Below are 26548 nucleotides of genomic sequence, written 5' to 3' on the forward strand. Positions count from 1 at the left end.
ATGTTTTCATCTCGGGACATATTATCCGTTAGTAAGTTACCCTCTTGTGGCATCACAGCTGTAGCTTGACTCTGTATATTATCTTTCTGCAACCCCTCTAATACAATGGTGACTTCTCCCGCATTATTCTTTGGGAGTGGGCTGCGCAGCGTGTCTTTACGTTTTTTCTCTTCGGCAGCCAGAAATTGTTTGTCTGGCAGGGCTGGAAGTTTCTGAATTTCCCCCTGCAGCGTTTTTCTTTGCCATAGCCGCCGCCGCCCCGCTTGCGCTCTTCTCACCTCCATTAACTGCTGCGGTGCTGTTGGACTCCGGATCCCGTTTCTTGCGTGTGCCCTTTGGAGCCATTTCAAAGGATACTCTCGTCGCTCCTCTTTGCAGGCTGCCTCGTGAAAATCGCCGCTCCGTGAGCTCGCCGCGGAACCAAGCAGCAGCACCTGTGTAGGTTGCCGCCCACCAGGCTCGGCGGAGTCTGATTAACGCTGTGAGCACCTTCAACATCGGCGTCTATTCCAGCGTTCTTTCAGCGTTCTCCCCTCCTGCTCCGTCAGCGTTACTTCAATCGAACGTTGCGGGGATAAAAGTAGGATGAAAAAACGTTCCTTTTCCTTTTCCTCCTCTCCTCATCCATGTCTCAAATCAATTTTACGTTAAGCCGGCACCTCCATCCCAATCTTTACCAGGCTCCTGTGGGTCAGGGGGAGAGGTCAGCTCGCACGTCCTACACGTCTTGTCGTGCAGGCGCCATCTTGCCGACACATTTGTATACCACTGTTATACATTTTTTAAAGCGATTGTGGAGTGAAGAGTAAACAGTTCTATATAAAGTACAATGTTTGTGTTAGATTTGCATCTCTTGAAATGTTATGGAGTCTAAACCGACTCTTGTCCCAGAATATCTGAAACCTGGGACCTTACAGATCTCGTTCCCAGAGAAATTCAGTTTTAATTTGTGGTCTAAGAGAGGATAAGGAGGCAAGAAATGTGTACAAAAGCTATGCCTTGGGATTTGCTTTCAGTAGAGGTAAAATGTTTTTATCAGAGGACGATTGGAAGGAGGGAGATGGAATAGAGGTGATGCCATCTACAATCACTTTTGATATGGAGAGAAACGCAGGGTCCAATTTAGATCTTGGAAGGACTCCAGTTGTCCCTCCACTGTTAAGTTAACAAGTACTCCACCAAGCTGACAAAATCCCGCTCGCCATATTTAGATGTGTGCTGGCGGATCCTGCATCCGCATGAACAGTGTTTTTCTTTGTGTAAGTGCCTCACCGCTGTCAATGCAGTGACTCCTCTGCTGGCTAGCATTACTCCGTCGCCCGCAGGGTGGCGGGATTGCGCGGAGCATATTTAAATTTCACAGTTGTGCTGGTGTTGTCATTTTGGCAGATTCCTGAGGGAGGGATTCCAATGTGAGACTCGCTCAACAATATACCTTTCCTGTGGCTATTGGATGGATGCTAGCATCACACACCTGATGTGTTTTAGCTAATTGTTTTTTACCTGTATACCACACTAAAAAACGCACTCTATTTCAGACCACGATTCTTTGCCATTCCACTGCAGCACCACAATATTAAGGAGCACTTTTGTCAGTAAAGTCAAATTTTTTTTGCTTTCTCTGTTTCTTGGCCATTTTTTCTTCTTTAACTTATTTTCTTGTGGGTTATTAAATGCATTTTAATATATTGTTTTGATAATTGCAGGGTGGAGAAATCCTATTTTTTACTGAGGGAGAATTGTCAGTCATGGTAAATTACAATATTAGAGTAGAGCCACAATTGTTTGGAGCCCAAGTACAAAATACAATTATAGCTCAGAAAAGGCAAGTGTGGTCCAGAATAGTTGACAGATTGAATGCTGTAGCAAAGAACCAGCACACACTGGAGGAAATTAGGAACAGGTGGAATGACCTATGGGGTAGAGTTCATTCTTTGGTCACTAAGCGTCACCTGGAGGCCCAGAAGACTGATGGTGGATCTCCCAACACCCCTTTAAAACTTTTTTGCCCTGGGAAGGTCTTGCAGATCCTGCATCCTGAAGGCGTGTCAGGAATCCCTGGTGGAGTGGAGACTGGTAAGTTAAGGCTTTGAATCTGTCACTAAACCTAAATGTCATTTTTGCTTTTAATTTACCTGTTGGTAATGTGGCTTTCACCTTTATTAAACATATAGCCCAAATATACATTTATAATATTTATTTTTTGAGGAAATTTGTAGCATTGTTGTATCTCTCATTTTACTAATGGCCAATATGTGTGCTTTTCTTCATGTATTTGTTGTTTTTGCCTTGTTTGTTTGACTGTATTTTGTTATATTTAAGATTACAGGTTTCAATCACCATTTTATTTCACATGAAGGTATGGTGCTTGTAAGTGTTTTATTTAACCAAATAGCATATTTCATATATGTGTTTTATATTGTCAATGTTTGTTCATTTTCACTGCATATATTTTACTAGGTATGTTCAACTTACAATTTTGCAAGCATTGTCAATGTTTGATTGTAATAACTACAACTACCATGATGCCTTGTTTTTGTTTTGTGAAAATAATGTTGGTAATTCTCTCTTTTCTTTCAAATTTTCACATATGTTAGTGTTACGTGTTTATCAATCGCTAGTTCATTCTATGTTATATTTTGGAATGCCAGTTTTAGTTTCATTTTGTATGCTGTCACTTTCTAGTTATTTTATTGAATTGATTTCATCTTTTTCGCAAATCAAAGTATGTTGACTCAAATTTGTTTGTATATGCTATGTTGTATGCTGCATACAAGTTGTATTGATAATAAATGTAATTTGCAATTTGTTGTGATGACTGATACAATGTATCCCTCTAAGTTGTTTAATATTCAAAATGTTAGGCTGTAAAGCTTTGGAATGGTTTATTTCACATTCTTCCTCTCTACTGTGTTGTGTTGAATGTTTGGTATATTTTATGTACACTTTCTAATTATTCTTTTCTTTTCAGGACATCCCTTTACCTGCTTTTCTGAAGTACTGTGTGTAATTTAAATTTTGTGAAATGTATTATAATCTCACTGAAAGGTAAAATCTTTCTATTAATTCTTTTTTTCCTTTTAGATTGCTTCATTTCTAGTTTCTCGCTCATTTGATGCATAATCCACACAGTTACAATTGTGATCTTTTTATATTCATAATAGTCCAACACCCAGAGTATGTGGACAACCATCTGCCACAGAGGATACCTCTACTCCACTTCACTCTACTCCAAGAACAAGCCTTCAGTGAGGACTCCACTCCTGCAAGTCCAGATGTTGAGGCACTGCCTGGTCCATCTGGTCTGCCTGGGCAGACCGTTCCAATGAGTCTCACTTGGCCCACACGTACACTACACCTCCCACCCAGCTGTTAACACACCTCAGCCTATGGATACCTCCACTTCCCATATCCAAAGGAACATCACCCCAATCTTGTGCTTCTATTGATCCAACTTGCATTAAAAAATCTTAGGCAACTGTATAATTCAACAATATTGTGATTCCAACTTAATACTATTGGGGTATTTGATGACAATGACTAGTAAAGCAAACATATCCAAATGTATTGCATCCAAGTTGATTCAACACCACCACCACCACCACCACCACCTCCAGTTCAGCCTGGACTTGGTGGTATGTGGCTAACTTGGTCAAGGGCACAGGGTAATGGGGGTAAGGGTTTGTGGGAGGAAATCTGTGGGCTGGCAAGGTCTCTGGATCCCTCTATCCTGTCCCGAGGCATGATGGGCTTGCTCCGGTAGTTGAAGCAGTTGCAGATGGATCACAACGTATAGATGGGTTCCTTGATTGGGGTGCTGCATGATATTTTTACCCATATGTAGAGGGCTTTTCCAGCAGCAGCTTCCCCTTTCTGGGGTCTAACAACATCTGGGCCAACTACATCCATCAAAGCCACAGAACGGGATGCCCCGCCACAAGAGGAACCAGCTTCAGCCACCTTAGACCCTGCAACTGTGGATCCACCAGCCCCCCTCAGGAGAGGACGCTCAACCAGACTACCAAAAGAAGGATGGCAAGATCTCCATCACTACCAGCATAAGGCACATAACCTAAATTCCTCCAGAGTGTGACTACCATTTACTCTGTGATCTAATTTCTGGACACATTTACCTTCTTGATGCCAGTTGTATTTTGTACCTTTGATTTAAAACAATGTTGTCTATTCTATAATAGTTTCTTTCATCATTATTGACTTTATCATTGTTGTTTGCTTTTTTGTTTTCATCTTGTTTCAGTTTAAGTGGTTCTGTTGAATAAAATCAGAACTAACAAAGTCAAAGATGATGTCTTATTTCTATTATCAATTTGTTCATTATTTTCCTTCCATCATACATTTTAAAATGTAAACATTAAAATGATTGTCCATTCATAAATAAATTCCATGGAGATAATGTTTCTCACATTTTTGAATAATGATAAAAAAGAACAAAAACCACAAACCCAAAACTAATATTTGATTATATTGGAATAAAGAATTGTTTGACTCACAATAGGAATCCCACATCAATAACACAAATTGTGAAAATCGTGGCAGTACTCCATTTTGTGTTAACATTATCATTCAAATACACTATTGGAGTATCTGGTGGACTGTCCAACTTTAAGTGGTATGCTACAAAAAGTTATTTCTACCAGGAGGAGACACATCAACAGCTTCATATACATACCCCAAAAAATGAGGATTTTCCGAATGTGAAGGGAGCTTAGTATGCTTTGGGTCAACTACCATGTGTTTAGACCAATCTAACCAGCACATATTGGCTTGGTGGTAACATTCAACAGAGAATAAGTCTAATGCAATCTTAAAAACTTCAATTCAATCACTGTGCAAGGTGTCTTTGTAGATGATATGTATACCCACAGTGTGTGTTTGTCTTGCACAGGATCAACCCATGTTCTCTTTTTACTCTGCAACAGCAGCATATAATAGCAAAAATAGCAAATGTCACAACTTTGAAATGTCCAAATGAAGACGACATGGTGAATGAAGCTAAAACAGATTAAAACAGAAAGATTTTCAAATTAAATTACAAAATAGACACATTACAAATTAATAATTTTAAGGACACATTTTCTAAGAACAATCAAAGATAAACAATGTAAATGAACATCTTAGTCAATGTGTCAAAGCTCTGGTCAGCAAAATAACCAGCATAGACCTTCATCCTCATTAGATTAAAATTGGTTTACCAATGAATGTAATAATATGTAAATATATACTTACACTCATTTGAAGAAGTACCATCTCGATGTAAGTCAATTCCTTTCTCTTCACCACTTTCATCTTCATTTGGCATTTCAACATCCTCACCCATTAGCTCTTCATGGTCTTCATCCTCTGCAATGTATGAAATGTTCCGTTGCAGGACTATGTTCAGTAACATGCAGCAGGCCATGGTGATTTGGCACACCTTACTGGTGCATAGAGTAGGGCTCCTCTACTCTCATCCAGACATTGAAATCTGGCCTGTAGAATCTCAACAGCATCCTCCACAGGACTCCGTGTTCTTCCGTGGGCCTCATTGAAGCAGACTTCCCCATGTGTTGTTGGATTCCTCAACGGTGCTAACAACCATGGTCGGTTAGGATAAGCTGAGTCTCCTATATGAAAGAAATCAAATGAGGCAAAGTCTTATACTATTTTAGATCATTAAACTTTAAATTAACCAAACAATATATTGTCAGATTGACTTAACAACAAGCCATGCCCTCCCAGGTCCAAGTTGTGACATATGCAGGGGTATGGTGCTGTTGCGTTGTCCAAAGGAATCATGCATTGATGAAAATGCACACACACTCTTGTGATGTACAAATCTGGTATGCTGACAACTTTCACATTGATTGAATGGAAGTTATTTCGAGTGGGGTAGGCTTGTTCCCTGACGTGTGGTGGCACTAAGGCTAAATGTGTGCCATCAATTGCTGCAAACCACATGTGGTTCGAGAACCAAAGCATACAAGTCTTCCCTCCACACTGTCAAAATCCTCATTTCATTAAAACTGTATCAAGCTGTTGATATATCTAATCATTGAAGAAAGAACTTCTTTCAGCACACCCCTGAAAGTTAGTTGTGACATTCCACCAGATACTGCAACACTAGATTGGAATGATCCTGTCACCACAAAATGAAGTACTGTCATGATTTTGACTATTGTGTTATTGAAGTGGGATTCCTACTGTGAGCCACAAAAGCTGGCTCCACCTGATGACATAAATCAATAATTGCTTGCCTATTCAACCTGAATTTTTTGATAATATATCATTCTTGGGAAACAGCCTTTACACGGCAACCGTTACAACGCATGCATTTACCCCGCATACCGTTGCAACAAAAAGGTGTGTAGGAGTGGGTAGAAGGTATTGGATTTAATTCCAACACTTTCCCTACTGTTGCACACACTGGAGTTGGAAAAGAAAATGAATCTATTCCAACTTCCAGCAAGTCGGGGTGAAGTTTGGCATTGCAACGGCATGCGGGGTAATGGAATGTGTGGTCACCTCAACCCTCATTCTTCTATGATGGCAAGGTCTGTAAAACTTGAGACTGTTGTCTTCTCACTCTCCCTGAGTTCATATGCCTGCATTAACAAATAGAAAAATATTTCATAAAATTAGCAAACTTTTTTTGATATATGACCCAAATGTCATGTATTTGTAAAAGTATATGTTGTTTATGTTATGTTATGTTATGTTAGTTGCATTTTAATGCGCACAGCTGCTCCAGCGAAGGAGCGTCCTGGCGCAGGGAAAGGTAAACACAACACAACACTAGGTCCGGTAACAAAAAGCAAACAGTAAAAGCTAGAAACAATTAAAACAGGAAGGTTTTCAGGGCCCTACGGAAAGACATTAGGTCATTCGAAAGGCGGATTTCCAAGGGGAGCGCATTCCAGAGGGTTGCGGCTTTCACGCGGAAGGAGCGACCCCCCATCCGACTAAGTCTGAAGCGGGGGACGACCACCAAGGACTGTCCAAGGGATCGTAGTGAGCGGGTAGGAACATAGGGAGAGATCAGTGTATTCAGTATTCCGGGTGCCAACTCTCTCAGAATTTTAAAAACCAGGCAGAGAGCCTTGAATTGGATACGCTTGCATATCGGGAGCCAGTGCAAGGACCGCAGGGTGTTAGAGGTGGGGCAGGTTCGAGGCAGACCAACCACCGCCCTAGCCGCCGCGTTCTGGACTCGTTGTAAACGGAGAATCTCGGCTTGGTTCGCTCCTAAAAGGAGAGAACTGGCGTAATCCAACCGCGAGATGATCATTGCTTGAATGACCAGCTGTCTTGTAGGAGCATCGAAGAATCGCAGCAGGGGTCTTAGCCCGCGTAGTACTCCAAAACAGCAGGCCGCCACTCTCTTTGTGTGAGTCACAAAGCTTAGCGTGTGGTCAAGCCATACTCCGAGATTCCTGAGTTCCAGGACAGGGGCCGGCGCTGATCCCAGCTCTGGAGGCCACCATTCGTCCCCCCAGTGGTCCGCTTCCCTTCCAACGATCATCACCTCTGTTTTTGACGCGTTCAGCTGGAGACAGTTGTTATTCATCCAGCTGGCCACCTCTCTCAGTCCACTTCGGAACCTGAGGGCATCCTGCTTGGCATCCCCGCTGATCGTAACCGCCAACTGAGTGTCGTCAGCATAGGAGACCATGGTAAGGCCCCATTGCCTGACGACCTCAGCCAGCGGCTGCACGTACAGATTAAAAAGCGTGGGACTCAGCGAGGAGCCCTGAGGGACCCCCAGGTCCAAAGGATGGTACTTGGACTGAAAAGGAGGGGTGGCAACGCAGAAGGAGCGATCACTGAGGAAGGAGCGGAACCACTGCAGAGCTGAACCACAAATGCCAATGTCCTGCAGGCGGTGTAGCAAGATGCGATGGGAGACAGTGTCAAAGGCAGCGCTCAGGTCTAGTAAAATAAGCGCTGCCGTTTGACCTGCATCGAGCACACTTCGCAAATGCTCAACCATTGCCAGAAGGGCCGTCTCGTTTATTAACACAATCAAACACAACTTTTACTAGTGATTTTATTTAAAATAAAAATGTTGACCTGTCTGTACATTTTTGTGTAGAAATGTGTAAAAAATACATTTTAGAAGTATTATTAACACATTAAAAATTCCGTCAAGGGAAGTATAAACAAAACCACGCAACACTCTCATTTAGCCAGTGTAACACACCACATAATACTTTTCTGTTGAAAAAAATGAATAACATTAGCATTTTGTATGTGTAAACAAACTAGACACAATTGTGACTGGTGGTGATGCACTCAACATTCACAAACACCCTATTTCTCAATTGAAAATGGCGGGCGCCTTACCTCACCCTCAGGGCATTTGGAATTAGGCAGATGTTGACCGGGTAGTGCGAGTACAACTCCATGATGGATGCAGCCATAGGGTAACGTGTGTAAAAGCAATTCACAAAAGCCAATGAATGTGTCCATATCTGTTGACGATCACACAAGTAATGTAGATGTGCGTAGCGTTTCAAAAAAATTTAATTTGCCACCTAACACTGTAGCCAGCTACACCTCAACTTTTGCTGTTGTTTCTGACCTCTGGGAGCCACAATGCTAGGGAAAGCACGAGACAGGGCGCCAAACCTCTCTCCAGAGGAGCTGGATTTGCTGGCTACTCAGGTCCTTTAAATGTACAGCCAGCTGTGTGGCTCACCAAATGAACAGGTACATTTTAAAATGAAAATGTATTCTGACTAACTTCTTTTAAGTTTAAGCACAGGCTGAAGTGTCCCTTTTAGTTCCTAAGTAAAGTGTGGTGATTGAAGTAACATTTCTGCTCTTTTTAAATTACATAGAAAAATGTTAAGGGTGTTTATTTTTAAACATATTATAATTAGTATGTGTTGTGTGTTTGACGTGCTAATATATAATATATATATATATATATATATTTACTTAATTTGAAATCTACATAATTAACATATTATTCATTTATAAAATATATTATATTTTAATACAAATTAACATATATATATATATATATATATATATATATATATATTTACATAACAAAGAAAAATGATCTTTGCTATTTGTATTATCCCACAAATAACTAGATGATGTTACTGGTCTGGATTAGAAAAATGAGGACATAATGAGGTATAAGGGTACTCAACGGGTTACTGCCAATTTGTTTTTCTTTTATACCCAAAAAACAACTTTGCTTTTGTAACTTTTTTAAAATGCTTGTGATTGATTTCTCAAAATTGCGTTACCGTCCATCATCCCCTTTTGTATCAAAATTGTGTTACACCAATAATAACAAACAAAAGTCACAAACACTTTTTAGTTTTTTTTTAACTTTTTGTATCCATACAGGTCAACTCCCATCAAAAGAAGGACATCTGGAAGGCCATTGTAAAGACGATGCAGCATTCACTGCCGAAAGCGATGGGAGGACCTACGAGCTGGACCAAGAAGTAAGTAGAAGTCCAGCTCGGTCAGTCCTCCAATCAAATTAAAGGACAACACATGTCCAACACATAAGAAGAATTCTTGAAGGTGTAGGTTTTGAACAAGGTTTATGATGGTGTGGGTTTTTTATGACTTTGTGGAAAATAATTTTTTATTACTTTGTATCTTTTTGATCACTACCAAAGGACTGTTTTGAGCAAACACATGCCTGCCTAAAAAGAATTCTACATGAGTTTGTTTGATGTTATACTGGACAGCTGTACCAAACTGACCAAAATGTTTAATTATGTCAGGTGTGATGCTCTGTCATAATTGTGAAGGATGTTACTTTAGCCCTATTACAAGTGACGGAGCATTAAATGCACTTATGATACAGTGGATGTTCCAAACATCCTATTTGTGAGTTGGTATTGTAAACAAACAATAGTGAGCATGTGAGCCAAAATGACTAGAAAAATAAGGATACATTGCAATTTATTTTACTAAAAACATATTACAATAATGTGTGTACTAAATAATACCATTACATTTATGTTAAGAGTAACAGATTTGCTTGATGTGTTAAGAATTCACAAATGTGCATGTTACCAGCCAGTCTGTTTTTTGAAAAATTAGTTTGATAGACATACATTTTTAGAAATAAAAAACAGGAATGTGAACAGGTTGGTGACAGAGTAACGCATATCCAAAAACATTATTTTTATGTCCTGTGTTATGTCCAGATCTGTTTGTGTCCATTATTGATTTATGACCAGATGATAAATCAATAATGAACACAAATAGATTAGTTAAAGGTATTTTTGGAGATGGAATGTTCCGTCACATATATGTTCGAGCATCCCGTCTGGAAAACTCCAAATTATTAGGCACTCATTAAGAAATTTTAGAAATGCATCAAGGTTTCATCTTTTTCAGTTTGTCATTTGCATTTTTTTAAATGCTAGAACATTTTTCTGAATCAGTGTATTACTGTAACGTAATTTACTGTAATGTTGTACCAATTTTTGCCTAAAATGAAAGCCAGAATATTATTACATTTTTTCTCATTGGTAAAACAAACTAAGAATAACCGAAAATATTTTGTAGTCACATGTAAAAAATGATTGCTCTCTACTAAAGTTGATGAGTAATGTATCAAGCCCTATGTATTTACTTGTGCTGTACAAGTAATTTGAAAATACCAACAATCTTTTTTTTTTTTTTTTATTCTTCAAAAGCATGAGTTAATACATAGGGAGTGATACTTTAAAAGCAACATAAGTACTGAATCCATTAAATGAATTTTATCTTTTTAAAAATACTTAAGTTACTTAAAGTAAGTGTTAGCATTGTGAAATGCTCAAACAAAAGAAACAGACTTTCAGTTTATACAAATATTGTATAACATTGCTGTAAATATTAACACGCAATGATTGATTTTTTGCCTTGTACACCCAATGTACAAAGGGATTTTTGGTTTATATTATTTTTTTGACGTAAGTTCACCATTAACCTGTTGGCTGCGCCGCCCGTTTTGCGGAAGTGCGGCACTTCCGCAAAACAGGTGGGGCCGCGTCGGCCGTTGGCCGACAGCAGCACCAGCGAGGTAGTGCTGCCGTCGGCCATTGGCCGATGGCAGCTTGGATGGGGTTAACAAAAAAAACAGTTATGGAAAATGATCAAAAATAAGAAAGGAGCAGTATTGGAAAATACAAAACTGTAACCAAATGGTTTCTGAAGATATTCCCTACATACATAAGATAATGATAAAATTAAAGCAACGCTTAGAAGCCTTAAAGCTGGTGAAATATGAAAATTTGGAAAATGTTTTCAGCAAAACATTCATGATCAGTGCTATTTACACAGATACAATAGAACTATTGTATATGTCTTTTCAGCATCTTCAAGAGCAGGCGGATGGGACATTGGCCACGAAGGTGGGGAAACAGTTGGCCACTGTGTTTCGGGTTGTGAGACATCAGACACTGAAGGACACAGTGGCATGGAGTGTGAGGGGACTGGAAAACATAGGCCACCAGCACATCATCCTCTTCAGAGGCCTCCACAAGCGACCAGTCTCCAGTGATGGTGGACCCTACAGGAACTGTACCAACCACATCCTTGTCTGCCACCCAGAGACCCATCTCCACCCTCTGTCTTGCTCCTCACAGCTGGCCAAACTCCATCCCCTGAAAGTGCTGTAGTCACATTTGCCACATGTACTTCACCCCCTGCTACGAGGCTATTGACCTCTTACGCAGCATATCTGTAGGCCAGACTGCCATAGTAAATGGCGTCCAGGGCCTTAGTTGCCAAATGAAACAAATGGTTGCGCTTCTGGATGCCATTCACAGTTCAATGTCTGTCGTGCAGAGATCACTTAAAAATATAGCCCCCTCACTTACCACAGCCTCCCATCCAGCCCAACTGTATGACCCAACTCTGGTCCCTTCCTCAACCAAAATCCCAACTCCCACATCAATCCCAAGCACCCTCACTTCTTTGCAAGCACCCACTAAAACAGACACAAGCAGCACAATCTCACATACACACACACAGAAAAACATAAACAAGCAAACACAAACAACATACACACAGTATTGACACTACACCCACAGGAACCACAATCACCACCATACCCCCAATAACTAGCACAACCATCACCACACCACAAGCACCACAACTACCACCACACCCACAACCGGATATGTCTCTTTACTACGAATGCACTTCAGAACATTCCATTGCAACACAATGACTTGCTGTAGGGGGAGTGCTGTACTTAGGAATGGTATTATTTACTATTCATACTCCAGTTTGTGCAACAGCAGGGAAAGTGCTGGATTGTAAATCCAACACCAGCCTGCCTCCTACAGCAACCCGTTGAAACGACTTGCAATGTAATGGTTAGTTGTAATGACTGCATTGTAATGGAATGCGTTGTAGCGCATTCGTAGTAAACGATGACTCCCCCCCACAACCACCACAACCATACCAACCAACTTAACAGCACACTCATCCAGCCTCCTCCCTCACCACTGCTTCCCATCCAGCCCAAAAGTTTGCCCCAACTCAGGTCCCTTCCTCAATCCAAATCCCAGCTCCCACCCCAATCCCAAGCACACACTTCTTTGCAAGCACCCACTCCAACAGACACAGACAGCACAATAAAACACACATAAACATATAAAAAACGCAAACAAACATACTAGCAACTTATACACACCATTGACACTGCACCCACATGCACCACAACCACCACTACACCCACAACCACCACCACACCTGCAACCACCACCATAGCCACCACAACAACCAGCATACCCGAAATCACCTGCAAATCCACAAGCACCACAACACCCACAAGCACCACAACCACCCCAACTACCTCAACAGCACTCTCGTCCAAACCCATGCACTCACAAAAAGCATACCTACATGCAAAATAACACTAACCGAACCCATATGCATGCACTCGCCAGAATACAAAACACCAGCCAAACAAAACACATCCAAACATACACAACATACACCAGACCCACATGCAAGTGCAAAACATATATACACATGCACCACAACCATCTCAACAACATACTCATCCAAACCAAAGCACTTACACAGAAGCACACCTACACCCAAACCAACACCAACCAAACGCACACACTCACCCCGAACACCAAACACATGCCAAAAACACACTACTTTCTAACCCTGCCTACTCGTACTCTTCCTTCTAAATTCTCATATTACCTGCCCCTGTCAAAACCCATCTCTCCCAAGAAAGATCCTTGAGGATCTGCTCTGTGCACAATAGATGCCTCTTCGTGAGGAGGTGACTCTTTGGCATTATGTATAGGAAGCAAGTTTTGGACAACCGTATGATAACTTGTTGTGAAGGGCAAGATTTTTTCTTACTCTATTATGTTTTCCATTAAATTAAATATATATGAGATAAGTATCTCATTTGTTAATAAAAAATATATTTTCATTTAGCAAAGTTTGTCGGGAAATTATTTTTCATTTGCAATTCATTAATTCCTAGAAATGTTAATGATGAAAATGTGAATAAACATTTTTCTCTTATAATTATGGCACAAAATACAACTGTTTTTTAAAATGTCAAATTTGTAAAGTCCATTCACTAGCAAAAAAGAATGTGATGGGCATTTACATTTTGGTGCATTATTCATCATGACAATGGGCCCTTAAACCAAAAAGAGTACTTTCTTTTTTAAAGTGTTAATACAGGGGTGTTTATTTGAACATGATAAGTTGCTTTTTCTCCAGATGTTTCTTTTGGGTCTTTGTTGGTCCACAACACCAATCCAAGGATCTAGAATTTGTGAGATGCTCCTTGGGGAGATAGGACTACAAGACCCACAATGCACCTGGCTAGATCCTAAAGAGTTTACTGAACGCTGTGTTGCTGGGTTCTTCTTGGTGGACATTATGCAGGTAGTGCTCTTTTAATCTGTTGCTCTCAGTGAGTTGACTCCTCAAACTTTTAGAGTGAGTCAAAGTCCTTCTTTTGTTAAAGCACAAGGAATGCAGCAGGTGCAGTCCTTCAGAGTGCAGTCCTCTTGGTGCAGGCCAGGGGTTCAGCAGGGCAGTCCTTCTTCTTCTTGTTTCTCCCAGGCCGGGAACTGAGTTGCTGGGCAGATCTCCCACATTTACCTATGCTTCTGGTATAATATGGAAGGGGGCAACCCTGACCATTTGGGTATGTGTGCCACTGTCCAGTATGACAACTTCCTCCAAAGTGTGGCAAATATGTGTCCCAGAAAGCACTGTTTGTCAACACCCAAACTGGAGAAAATATCTCATGGAGCTTAAAATCTGGCCAACCCAACCTACAGGTGTGGCTAACGTTCCCTAACTCACCCCTTTCAGCCCCTCTGCTAATTCAATTACTGTTGCTCTCCTCTGTTAGGTGGGGGTGCAAGAAGTTAGGGTGGTGCTGTTCCTGCCCTAAACTCTCATTCTCTGTTCGGCCAGTTTGGATACTCAGTCCCCTTTATTTCTTGTGCTTGACAGCAGCAGTTTTCCCACCAGATGTTGCCTTTGTCCACATGCAGGCCACTGTGCACACTTAATTGGGCCTCTAAACCTACATGCCCTACCATTTACTAGGTAATTATAGGTAGGTTGTCAGTACCAATTGTAATTACACTTAATTACAATGTAATTTAATCAGAGCGCAGGCCCTGGGTCTGGTTACCAGCGCCTGGACATATTCAGAATCAGAAAACCAGCATTTAGTTCTACAAATGGGTGCAAAAAGAGGGGAGGGGGCACTGCAAAATGCCCTGGTTTCTCACACAACCTCCTTTCCACCCCAGCCAACAGTCCGGGAAACACAGCCCAACCCTGGGAGGCATTCCCTGGTTTGTCAGGTGTGGAAGAAAGTAAAGAAACCAAGCTGTACCATTGCAGGGCCTACTCTGCCCTACATACTTATAAGATCACTTCCTCTTGGACGTTGACCCAACTCCACAGTAACAGGACCCATTTTAAACTGAAACTTCATCCCAGCTGTTTAATTTTCCTCCTCTCTTTTTAGTTTGGGTAGTGAGGTGCCCACCTTCACTATTCCTAACTTTTCTAGGGAAACACCTAGCTGACCCACAGAGATTACCCCACACTTGAGCAACACCACCATGACCAACAGGGTCAGGGGGCCTAATTTACTTTTGCGTCTTGGGCCTGCCTCCCATGCCACGTACAGTGCAGCCATGAAGACCCTCACCCAGAAGAGGCTGCTGACAGTTGTCAGAATCCAGAACCACGCCCTAAGCTTTCCACTGACATTCATGTATATCATTCTTAGACTGCAAGGAATTTACATGGAACTCAGTTTCACATTGTGATGAAAACATTGAACCAGAAGATAATACAATTAGGGGGGACTACAAGGTAATGTACCCACAGAAGCTCAACTGAAACGTGTACATTAGATATCAACTAGCTTACGAACAAGCTGAGGAAATACATTTTTAGGTGGGCTTCTTTGGGATGTCGGTAGGTTGGGAGCTGTAGGTTGTATTAGCAGTAGCAGTTAAGGTTCTCTTTTGGGCAAACGTAGTTCTGAATTTACTTGTTTCGTATTTCTGGGCAATTCTGCTTCTGAGAACTGTCAGGCTACCAGTTGGCAGCTCGTGTGCCAGATAAGAAAGTTTGTTATGATGTAATGTAGCATCCCATTTAAAATTAGAAGATTTATTCGTGAGGATGGAAGCATCGTTGATGCTAGAACACAAAGTATGACAGCAATTAATGACAGTGTTTATGAGCAGAAAGTCCCGTCACTGCCATTTAGCAAAATTTCTCCTTGTCCTCCTAAGGACAGCAGATTCACAGTGGTTGGTTTTCTTGTTTGTGCCAGCATTTTACGACCGGGCTAGCTATTTTGAAACACAATATTGCATATCTTTTTATGAATTAAAAGCTAGTGCCTAAACTCACTTTGATGTATATGTTTCTCAAATCACAACTATATATATCCATAAGTTACTCATATATGACATTGTTTTTTCTTTTACATTCAAACAGGTTGTGAGAAGGTATATTCTTGGTTCAATTGTGGACAGTGAAAAGAACTATGTGGATGCTTTAAAGAGAATATTGGAGGTATTTTACTTTTGATGTCAGTGATGTGTCGAATCATATTTTGTCTGTAGAAAAACGTATGCGCATTACTGTGTTTTTTATCATATCTTTTATCCAGCATAACAATTTGCATCTAGAATATTTCGTCAGAAATATTTGCATTTTTATCAGTGTGTCTTTTCCCCCTGATTTTCAGGAATATGAGAAGCCACTTTCAGAAATGGAGCCCAGGTTATTAAGTGAGAGGAAACTTAAAATGGTCTTCTACCGAATTAAGGAAATTCTTCAGTGCCATTCACTTTTCCAGATAGCCCTAGCAAGCCGTGTGTCGGAGTGGGACACTCTGGAAATGATTGGTGATGTTTTTGTGGCCTCGGTAAGTACATGCATGAAACTGGATGGCTATAAATATGCCAAGATGAGAAGCGTTTTTATAAAAAGTGACTTCTCTTTAATTCTTGAATCCCGAGGTAGTAAGATATTTTCCAAAATTCAAAAATGCTTAAAAACAAATCGCTAAATCAAAAAGGCACACCAGCATCTACTGGTGATCTTGTAGTCCCCTTCTTTGCTACGTAAATATCTGTAAGTACCTCTGTCTCATACACCCTTTACATTATTTCCTTGCATACCTTCTAAACAACCCTTTAAACAATATTTGTCTTTTTGTGAAGTTTTGACATTTGCTTATATGTATATTTGGGCCATAAAATGTTTTACATAGAAAACCAATGTTCAATATATAATGTTCATAGTCAAAATAATGTAAAGACTAGATGGCTGCACCACATTTTTCATGTCCTAGTCTACAAGCATCTGGAATTTAAATATCTTCATCTGATTCTTAATGAGCACGCATACGGGAAGAGAAATGCTCCATGAGGCCTATCTAACAAAGTATTCCTAACCCAATAAGAATCAGCATTTATGAATTCAGAATTATTATCTGAGATGAACTTCAAAACTAGTCTCTATTTTTTTCGTGTTTTATATAGCGTAGGCTTTTCCTCGAAGGGATGAGCCAAAAAGGGAGCCATAATCAAAACAGATTGCTTTACATGAAAAAGTCACAGATCGAATGCAGATAATAGGTATGGAGAAAGTTTTAACATGTGAGATCAGGCAGATACTATAGCTTACATATAACTAGCAGCAGTAGTAGGAACAGAACTAGAATGAGCTTGTAATATATAACACTATCTGCACGTGAGCAGAATTTGAGCGCTGATTTACAAAATGGCATCAACCTGTACTTGGATAGTTTTCCATAAATGGAGAGGAGCACCATGCAGCTATACAGAAAAGTATTATGGACCTGAATAGGAGTTTGAGGGTCCTTCTGTAACACCACCACTGCTGGGCTTCCGGTAGGACTGCCAAGCCAGTGCAGCCACCACCGGATCCCACATTGAATTCAGGGCAGTCGGGCGGTGCTGCAGCGGTCTCACAGCAGTGGCTGTGTTAGGCTCATATGAGAGCCTTAACAGCAGACCGTCGCCATGAGAGAGCCTTAACAGCAGACCGTCGCCATGAGACTGCTTGCAGCTCGTTTCTGCACGGGGTGGCATGCACCATGTCATACATGTCACACCATGCACGACCAAGGGTGCAATTCCAGGGAGGCAAAACATGTGACATCCCCAGCATGCACCCGCAGGCCCAGAATTTGCATGGGTTCCTGTTTTGGACCACTTACCTGCATATTTGCCAACCTTTTCATTTTGGGCTTCCCGTCGTGTTTTTGGTATCTGTGTTTTATAGGCTGCCAGTTTTAGATGACCTTGCTTCAGGTTGTGAACCTACATATATTTATTTATTATTTATTTAGAAGTTTTGTATAGCACTAGCTGGACCCGAGGGTATCAGAGTTCTTCACAGCAGGTACAATTATGAGCAATTTTTGGCAAAGACAAACCTCTGCAATTTACCAACTTTCGAGCATTAAAAAACAAAGTTACAGTATAGATTTTCAGGCTGAGGGGTAACAGGAAGAGGAGTTAGCTGCCCTTCCCAAAGTCACTTGAGGATTTCTCGTTACGATCGAGAGCGCTCAAGGAAAGGGTTTTGATAGGATCTTGAATTCGGGAAGGAGGTGGTCATTCTGATGTGGGGGGGGGGGATGGAGTTCCAGATCTGAGATGCATTTCCCATGAAGGATTTATTTGCGGTTTTGTGTTTCCGTGATTTCAGTGGGATGAGTAGAAGCGTGTTGGAGCTTCTGAGGTTCCTGGACTGGCCAGCCTTTTTGAGTTTGGCGGCCAGGTATTCTGGTTTGCCTGTGTGCAGGGCTTTGTGCGTGAGACAGGCTGTCCGGAAGCTGGCTTGTTGATCAATGGGGAGCCACTTCAGTTCCTTGAGTGCCGGAGAAATGTTTTCGAATTTCTTAGTTCCTGAGACCATTCTTGCTGCGGCATTGAGGGTAGTGGTCAGGGGACCTAGGTGGGATTTTGCTGTCCCGGTCAAGGCTGCGGTTCCATAATCAATCCTGGAGAGCACCAGTGCCTGGGTGGCTTGTTTAAGGTCTTTTGGGGGGAGGAAGGGTTTTATTTTGTGTAGCAGTTTCAGATTTAGGAACGCACTTTTGGCGGCTTTGCGATGTGTTTTTTCATGTCCAGTTTGGGGTCAAGGGTAATACCTAGAGATTTCAGAGTCCGTTGGCGCGAGGGCACCATTGAGGGCGTCAATGGCTTTGAACCAATCTTCGATTTGGGGGTTTTCATCTCTGTTAGAAATGAGGAGAACTTCTGTTTTCTCTTGGTTGAGTTTAAGGTGGTTCGCTGAGAGCCAATGTTGGACCTCTTTGAGCGTGACATTTAGTCTGTGTATGTCTTTAATGGAGGTGGTTTCCAGATAGAGTTGTGTGTCGTCTGCATAGAGGTGGAAGGGGATGTTGGAGTTCCTGAGAAGTGTGGTGAGGGGTTCCATGTAGATGTTAAAAAGTTGGGGAGAGAGTACTGACCCTTGTGGAACTCCTCTGTTGACGGGAAGGGGGTCAGACTCAACGTTATTGATTTTTATTCTTTGCGTGCGGTTGTGAAGAAAGGAGGAGAACCAGTTTTGTACCGTCATTTCAATGCCCGCTCTTACATGGAGGACTTTGAGGAGCAGGGTGTGATCAACTGTGTCGAACGCGGCCGACAAATCTAGGAGTATGAGAAGGCTGCATTGGTCTGAGTCAAGTGACTTGTGAAGATCGTACAAGACATTTAAGATTGCGGTTTCGGTGCTGCATCCCTTTCTGAATCCTGATTGAAGAGGGTCTAGTAGCTTGATATTCTCTAAGTGTTGGGTTAGCTGTGGAAGAACACATCTTTCTAGAGTTTTGGACAGAAGAGGAAGGTTCGATACCGGTCTGAAGTTGTTCATGTCCTCAGTGTCTAGCCCGGGTTTTTTTAGTAGCGGCGTGACTTGCCCTGCTTTGAGGCAGTCTGGAATGATTCCCGAGCTCAGTGAGCTATTGATGATCTTGCACCAAATTGGGGCTAGGGTAAGCTTCAGGTCTTTAGCCAGGCTCGTGGGCAGCTGATCTAGGGAGTGGGATGAGGGTTTGGCGGAGGCGATCAGATTGACTATCTCTTCTTCCTGGATGGCGCGGAAGGAGGACCAGTGAGTAGGTATGTTCACTGGGGTGTTGCCATATGTTGTTGGCCTCGAGGTCTCCGTGGGGGTGGCGGGAATTGTGCTGAGAGAGAGATACATTTTGACGATTTTTTCGCTGAAAAAGTTGGCAAAATTGTCGCAGTGATCTTTGGACGCCACTATGTTGGATGTCGTCGGTTTGGATGTTTGGTTCCTAATGATGTTAAAGAGTTCTTTGGGGCATTTTTTTGCATTGTCTAAGTGTAGAAAAGGTAGGGCCGAATTCGACCAAGAACCCTTCAGTATTTGCCCGGCGTTAGCCACCTCTCAGACCATTCGAGATTACCAAACAAAGAGGCAGGCGCTGGAGACAGAAGGCAGGAAACAGGAGTTTATTCCGACGGAGCAGAACACGTCAAATCAGACAACAGGGTATCTTCTCGAGGTGCTCTAAACGCATCCTTGAGGCCTGGCCTCTTATACACAGGTTTATTGCTTTATTACATGAAACACATTCTTGTCAATACTTTGATGTACGGAAAGACATCCTCGGAATCCCCGCTTCACCCCCGTTCCCACACATATTTACAGTAGAGTTCCCACCTCAACCTCAGCATGTGGTGGTTGTCGCGCAGCTGGACATTCCGCTGGGAACGGGAAAGTGAGCGATCGGTCGGATCTGGAGGTGTGAGGGTATTGATTAACCACCGCTCCTTTGATGTGAGGCGAGGTCCTACTGTAGGGGGCAATAAACTGCATCTGTCGGGCTAGGTGATGGCCTGGGATCAGGCTGGACAATCGGGCAGGGAGGAAGAGGTTATCAAAAGGGCCTGTTCTTTGAATGAGATGAAAGAGCGAGGGGGTTCAGCACGGGATGTGGCTCGGAGACAGAGTCGCGCTAGAGGTGCGCTTATGGCCCAAGCAGGAGAAACCGGGGGCTGTCGGGGCGCGGGGGAATGCTTGCGAGGCTGGGGAGTGAGGGGGAGAGACGCGCAGGCTATTGGCAGTGGGCAGAGAGGTCGTGACACACAAAATGGCTGCCACCTACGTTCGCGATGGGGCCTAAAAGGGACATGATGGCGTGGCTACTGTTTCATGATTGTCGCTTTACTTCCAACAGTGGCTGTGGTGAACATAAATGAACGCCGCTTATGTATACCGATTTTAGTCATTTTCCACAGTCCCCAGTTTTTATCATAAGTTAGTTCATTTCTGTGGTAAGGACGTACAAGCTGACATCTAGTTATACTAATAAGGGAAGCATGTGGCTGGGCTGTCTATTGAGGTCTTTGGTAGCCCATATGCATTACGGGCAGATGGAAATAATCCTGCTATCAATGTTGACAGAATCGTACATAACCACATGTAGTCAATGCGATAGGCGAGGAGGCAGTGCATACAAAATTACATTAGCTGTGTCATATGTTAGACCTTGGAGACGGGGACATTATTTAGACGATGTAGGAAATTCATTCGAATACAAACATGATGTCATACAAAAATGTTCTGGCAGAATAAGGGCTATTATCACTTGAGGTATGGACTCCATGGGGATCGAAACTAGACAGTATGCTCATGTGCATAACTGGTGTTCTACAATCATCATGATACAGAGTTAACCCTTTCTTAGTTATCCATGTACAGTTGAAAGTGACCGATGTAAGGTTTCAAAAGCTCAATTGGGTGATAATCAATACAAGTGGTTGGGAGAGAAATTCAACTTAATACAAGGGACAGTCAAGGGGTGGCAATGTTCAAAAAGGGTTCGTCTGTCCAGTGTCTTTTTACAGCGAGCCATCACTGGTAGGCTCTCATTGTTTTTCTTCTTTCGTTGGCACTGTTGAGCACCGGCGGTGGAGCTATGCGTCCAGCTCTCCTTCAGATCTCGCGTTGCAGGGTGTGGCCATTCTTTGCTCTTGGACCACAGTCCTGTGTTTGTCCTGTTCCCTAACTAATCTATCATAGGTACCTTAGGCGGGGTACCCGCATTCCGTTCTTCCTTCATGACAAACCCTATTCTATCTTTTGTGCTGTCTTTCTTCTCAGAGTCAAGTTCAAAAATTCCATATGAAAAAAGGGGTGGGGGTGATGGGGGCGTGTTTTGGGAGGCCGAGGGAAGAGAGGGTGGAGTGGGATCAGATCTGAAACGGACCAAGGAGGGCAAAAATTTCAGGCAAGGGGGCCCATCAATCGGGCACAAAGGGGTTGGGACTTTCGGTACGAGCTCATCAACGTGCAGGGGCTTCTGGGCGGCCCTTCCTTCCTTCACTTTCCACGCTGAGAACGGTGCCTTGTCCCGCAACTCTTTGCTCCGTGACTCCACCTTGGTCGAGGTCATAGATATTCCCCGATCTGCAGCCAAGCTGTGCGTCACATCCGGCCCCTCTCCGCCGACGACTGCACGTTATCCTTAAATGAATATAAAAAACAGTTTTTAGAGAATTGGCAGGGGAATACGTTTACACACTTTAATTTCTCTCCCAACCCCAAGTAGTTGGGGAAACGCTCATTGGTCACGATAGGGTGGATGCTTAGTAATCCTTACATCGGTGTATTTTATTAACTCATGCATCATTGCTGGAGCGCAGGTCGGCAAGCATTTTTCTATTTTCAAACATCCTGTCTGTCTGGTTTTCTACTCCTGTTATATTTGCGAACGTGGCAAGAAGTCTGATATCTAAAAATTACATGGTTTATCGAATTCAAACCGGCTCCTTCAGTAGAGACTCGCGTTTGTCTAAAACAAATCCTGTTGAGCTATATGTTTCTTCAAGGTCTGTTAATTTATAAAAAGTGTGAAATGCTATTATAATGGGCTTATAGCTACAGTCTTTAAGATTTTCTGGGACGGCTGGTACAGAACTGGGACCATTCTGGAGAAACGGGGACGTATCGGACATTCTATTTTTGTGCAATGGGCGGTGGTAATCCGAAAGATGAGGGTGGTGTTACCAAAGTACTTAAAACAAAAGCCACTGACATATAGTCCCCTTTTAAGGGTCAGATTAGGGGACATCAGTCGTCTTACCTGTCCTTTCTTTCTCAGCCAATTAAGTTCCATCATTTTACAGAAAGGAGAGGTAGTAATATGGCTAAATATGATCGTTTTGTTTCTGTCAATTTGTTCAAACACCGTCGTCTCTAAAGCCAATTATACCTGTACCGGCGAGGTACAGTGTCGTCATTTTTTTTTTTTTCACAAGGGAGCAAGGGAGCCCTCAGAGGGAGAGAGCGTCGTGTGTACCAAATAGGCTATTAGTACACGTACAACATAAAGAGAGAGAGAGACGTGTATAATAATAGGCTATTCAGTGCACACACATATAGATCAGTACGGGTCAGTTTCACGTATAAAACACAAGCTGAGGGAAAACATAAATTCATAGTTTACGTATACACAAATACCAGATAGGGTGCGACAGTACATACATCAAGTACGAAAACTTAAGATAAAACAGAGGGCTATTTTTGGCGAAAGAGCCTTTTCATGCGTGTTGCATATTTTCAGTACTCCATTTAATTCATTTGCGGGTCGAGCTCTTCGTTCTCCTTCCTTCCTAATAGCAGACAATTTCTGTTGGTAACCTCGCTTCAATAAATACTTACTCCTTTTAATTGGTCGGACACTGGTCCAGTCGTGTTTATACTCACGGTGGGGTCTTCCAACATCTAACAAATGACGATCCAAGTTGAGGTAAAGGAGGGGTGTCTGTCGGACGTGCGATTGTGCAATTCTGACTTTTCTATGAGGGTGGAAGAAGAGGGGGGAAATCTAAAACATGACAATATCCCTAATTTCTGGGCTGAGGGGGATTTGGGATGAACCCCAACCCGGGGTACTCTTGACTTCTCTTATTTAGTCAGCACGTAAATTGACTCACTGGTGCGCATTATTTTGGGTGTACATTTGGGATATCGGTTCGGGTCCGAGGTACTACAATAACCCTTCAAGTTTCTGGTGTAGGCCACTCTCCCATTCACTAGCTCCAGAGAGGGAGAGAGTCGTTCCTAGGTAAGGTAAGTGCTATATTCCTTTTCGTCCTTCACATGCAGGTACCATGTTCGGGCTTATTTTTCTTATTCCATTAACCGCTCGATCAACGCCTCAATCATACAAAAAGCATTCTTTTATTGACCCAGACGTGCGCCACACATACACATTCATACCGTACAAATCAGGGCCCATGCGCACATTCATACCATACAATTTTTCATGCTCCCAGAGATAGCCCCTACATATAATGTACCGTCTCACGGAGCCAGCCTATTTTCCTTGCGTGGAACACGGTGCGGTTTTAGGTCTTCTCCATACTTCAGCTGAAATTCCGATGTAACCTGCAAAAAGAAAAAGAAAGGGGGGGGTGCAGCGTTAAAAGCACATCAGTGCGTATAAACACGAAAATGATTTTACCTACCACATACTCGACTCATCTCTCTGGGCTGCAGTCCCTTATGTCTCGGCATTGAAGCCCAGAGGAGCTGGTAGTGCGGCAAAGATAACCAATGGTAGTCTGTTCATTACATAGATCGCCCGAGGGCGGTAGTATAGACCGCGTGTAGGAGAGGGTCAAAGGCCAGGGGTATTCAGTATAAGGTGGGGGGTGACGGATTCATGTTTTCATTCGTGGGAAAGAAAAGGTTTACGGTAGTAAAGGGTCGTTCCTGTTCGCAGAGCATGGTATTTTAAAAACAACCCTATCAATCTAAATGACTGTTACGATGCTAGCTCCATATATTTTTCTTTTAAAACCTTGGTTGTAAAAATGTCAGTATTCAAATACGGGCCTCCAGCCATACAGGCCAGCCACGGGGCAGACGGGAAACACATGAGGTAAGGAGATATTACACTGTAGTACAGGAGTACGTAACGAGCGAGCCATTTAATTGGAAAAACTAAACGTGACAAACGGTTGCAGGATCAGTGAAGGTTGATTTTATAATTGAAAGTAAAACAGGATCAGTTACAATAAAATCGTTCATACGTATACCATGGGCGAGTATCATGAGTAACATTTACTTCGGAGCTTTAATAATACAAAAATGACAAAAAAAACACATCGATAGGGTTGTTCGCATGTTCAGTCCGCACCCTTTCCCGCCCGCCACGTGTACAAAGACCGCATACATATCCCATAACATAAAGGTTTAGGCAACTAGAACGTCATAAGGAATTGCGCGTCCCGCCCATACTGGCGCCATTTAGGTCGAGGCCGGGCGGGCCCAGAGCATAGTCCAAATGCCTCCAATAACAAGTGGTCGGACCAGAATCCCTTTCGGTAGTTCAAAAGATTCCGTTAATGCCAGCAGAGAGGACAGGCGTTGTGGACTGCAATTTAAAAGCGAGGAAGGCAAAATCTTCCCTACCGGGCCACGCTGAGGTCCCACTGGAGCTGATCGAGTGCCTCTTGGTAATTCAGACAAAAGCTGGCGTCATCATGAGAGCACCATCCTCTCGCGGCCACGTCGCGGCCACTCCGGAGAGCGGGACAGCAGGTGTATCCCTCCACAGATACGTTGAATCAGTCTTTCCTTCGACACCAGATGTGGATAAGGTGGTGGTCGCCCGGGGCAGTGGCATATCCATGGGGGATAGTCAAACAACAGTGGCGGTTGCCCCCACCGGACCCCGCGGGAGTCGAGGGCCAACGACTCTCGTAGATTCTTTAAAGCTTGGACAATGTCTTCAAGAGTGTGGCTCATGCCCGAGCAGGCAAGCATTCGAGTTCCAGAGTAGTCCAGAGCCGTTCTAATGGACCAGGCCCAAATCCGGGGTGTCGGCCGCCATTTTGAGCGTTCCGCAGCAGCAGCCGCTCTTCACCCCGGCCACCGGAGCGGGTCCCCCGGCCATGCAACCGAGTGGAACGCCAATGGCAGTCCTGGTGCAACCGTCCGGCAGGTGAAACGCTAATGGTTGTCCTGCTGCAGCTGGCCGGCGAGTGAAACGCTAAGGGGCGCTCTGCTGCAGCTGACCGGCGAGTGAAACGCTAAGGGTCGCCCTGCTGCAGCTGAGGAACCTCCTCCTTGGGAGGTGGGGGAGGCCCGTTCGCGTCGCCTCCCCCCAGGGCACCCCACGCCATCTCTTGGCGCAGCATTATAGGATGGCTGGACCAGGCAACAAAGGGGGGAGCCATCAGCAAGGCATCCCCCGCACACAACTTGCTGGACATCACCTCTGGATGGTCCGGGGACAGGTCCTGGCGCGTTGGGTAGCCTCCGGCCTATTCCCACAACGGGCCGCCACCGACGCTACCTCGCCGGTTGACGGCTTTTGTAGACTTTTTTATAGCCCAAAGCCTACTAAAAAGTAGCTCAAAGTAGCCCAACAGGAACAGCGTCAAGCAAACGGCAAAATGCATTTGGGTTTGTTGTTGCAGCCGTCTGCCATGTAAATAGTTGTTTAATAAAAAGTTTTAAATAGTTGTTTAATAAAAAGTTTTAACATGTTACTTTGCTGGAGTGTTGTATGTATTTATAATATTTGCATTGGGTTTGTCGTTATTTGGGCGGGGTGGGCGGTGGAGCCGAGCTGTCTTGCAGCCATCATGGCGTCGAGCTCGATTCTTCTCACTAGTTTCATATTTCTAATGAGGGGTTGTTCCTAATGTTTCTATTTTAGCGAGGTCAAAAAGATCCCATCAGTGGCCTACTGATTTTGCTCGATTCCTTTTGTTTTCCCTAACGATTTTTATGTTATAGTTTGCTAGCATGATACAACGGCTAATCCGTATTTTTATATACATGTCCTTTTTATTAGGGGTGTCCTCCGGTGGAGCCGGATGATCTACCTCTAATAAACGGTCCGGGCTGAACCAACTACCAACAAACGGGGCGAAGACAGGCATGACGGGTTACAAAGGGGACAAAAGTCTGCACTACCTATCCTTCACTATCCGCAAAGACTAAACAGAGTATTGCGACCCTGTGCTTA

General features: G+C 43.1%; 1 protein-coding gene across 7 annotated transcripts in view; it reads left to right on the plus strand.

The window, feature by feature from the left end:
- The window catches only part of ARHGEF10 (Rho guanine nucleotide exchange factor 10), a 1140991-nt gene that overhangs the window by 422447 nt on the left and 691996 nt on the right, over positions 1 to 26548 (plus strand). For all 7 annotated transcript variants that reach the window (XM_078647916.1, XM_078647912.1, XM_078647917.1 and 4 more), the window contains 2 exons: positions 15985 to 16062; positions 16238 to 16417. In XM_078647916.1, coding sequence (XP_078504042.1) covers positions 15985 to 16062; positions 16238 to 16417 — 258 coding nt within the window. The remainder of the gene's footprint in view (positions 1 to 15984; positions 16063 to 16237; positions 16418 to 26548) is intronic.

This window comes from Lissotriton helveticus, chromosome 6 (assembly GCF_964261635.1).
Source record: "Lissotriton helveticus chromosome 6, aLisHel1.1, whole genome shotgun sequence".
NCBI classification, from domain to species: Eukaryota; Metazoa; Chordata; class Amphibia; order Caudata; family Salamandridae; genus Lissotriton; species Lissotriton helveticus.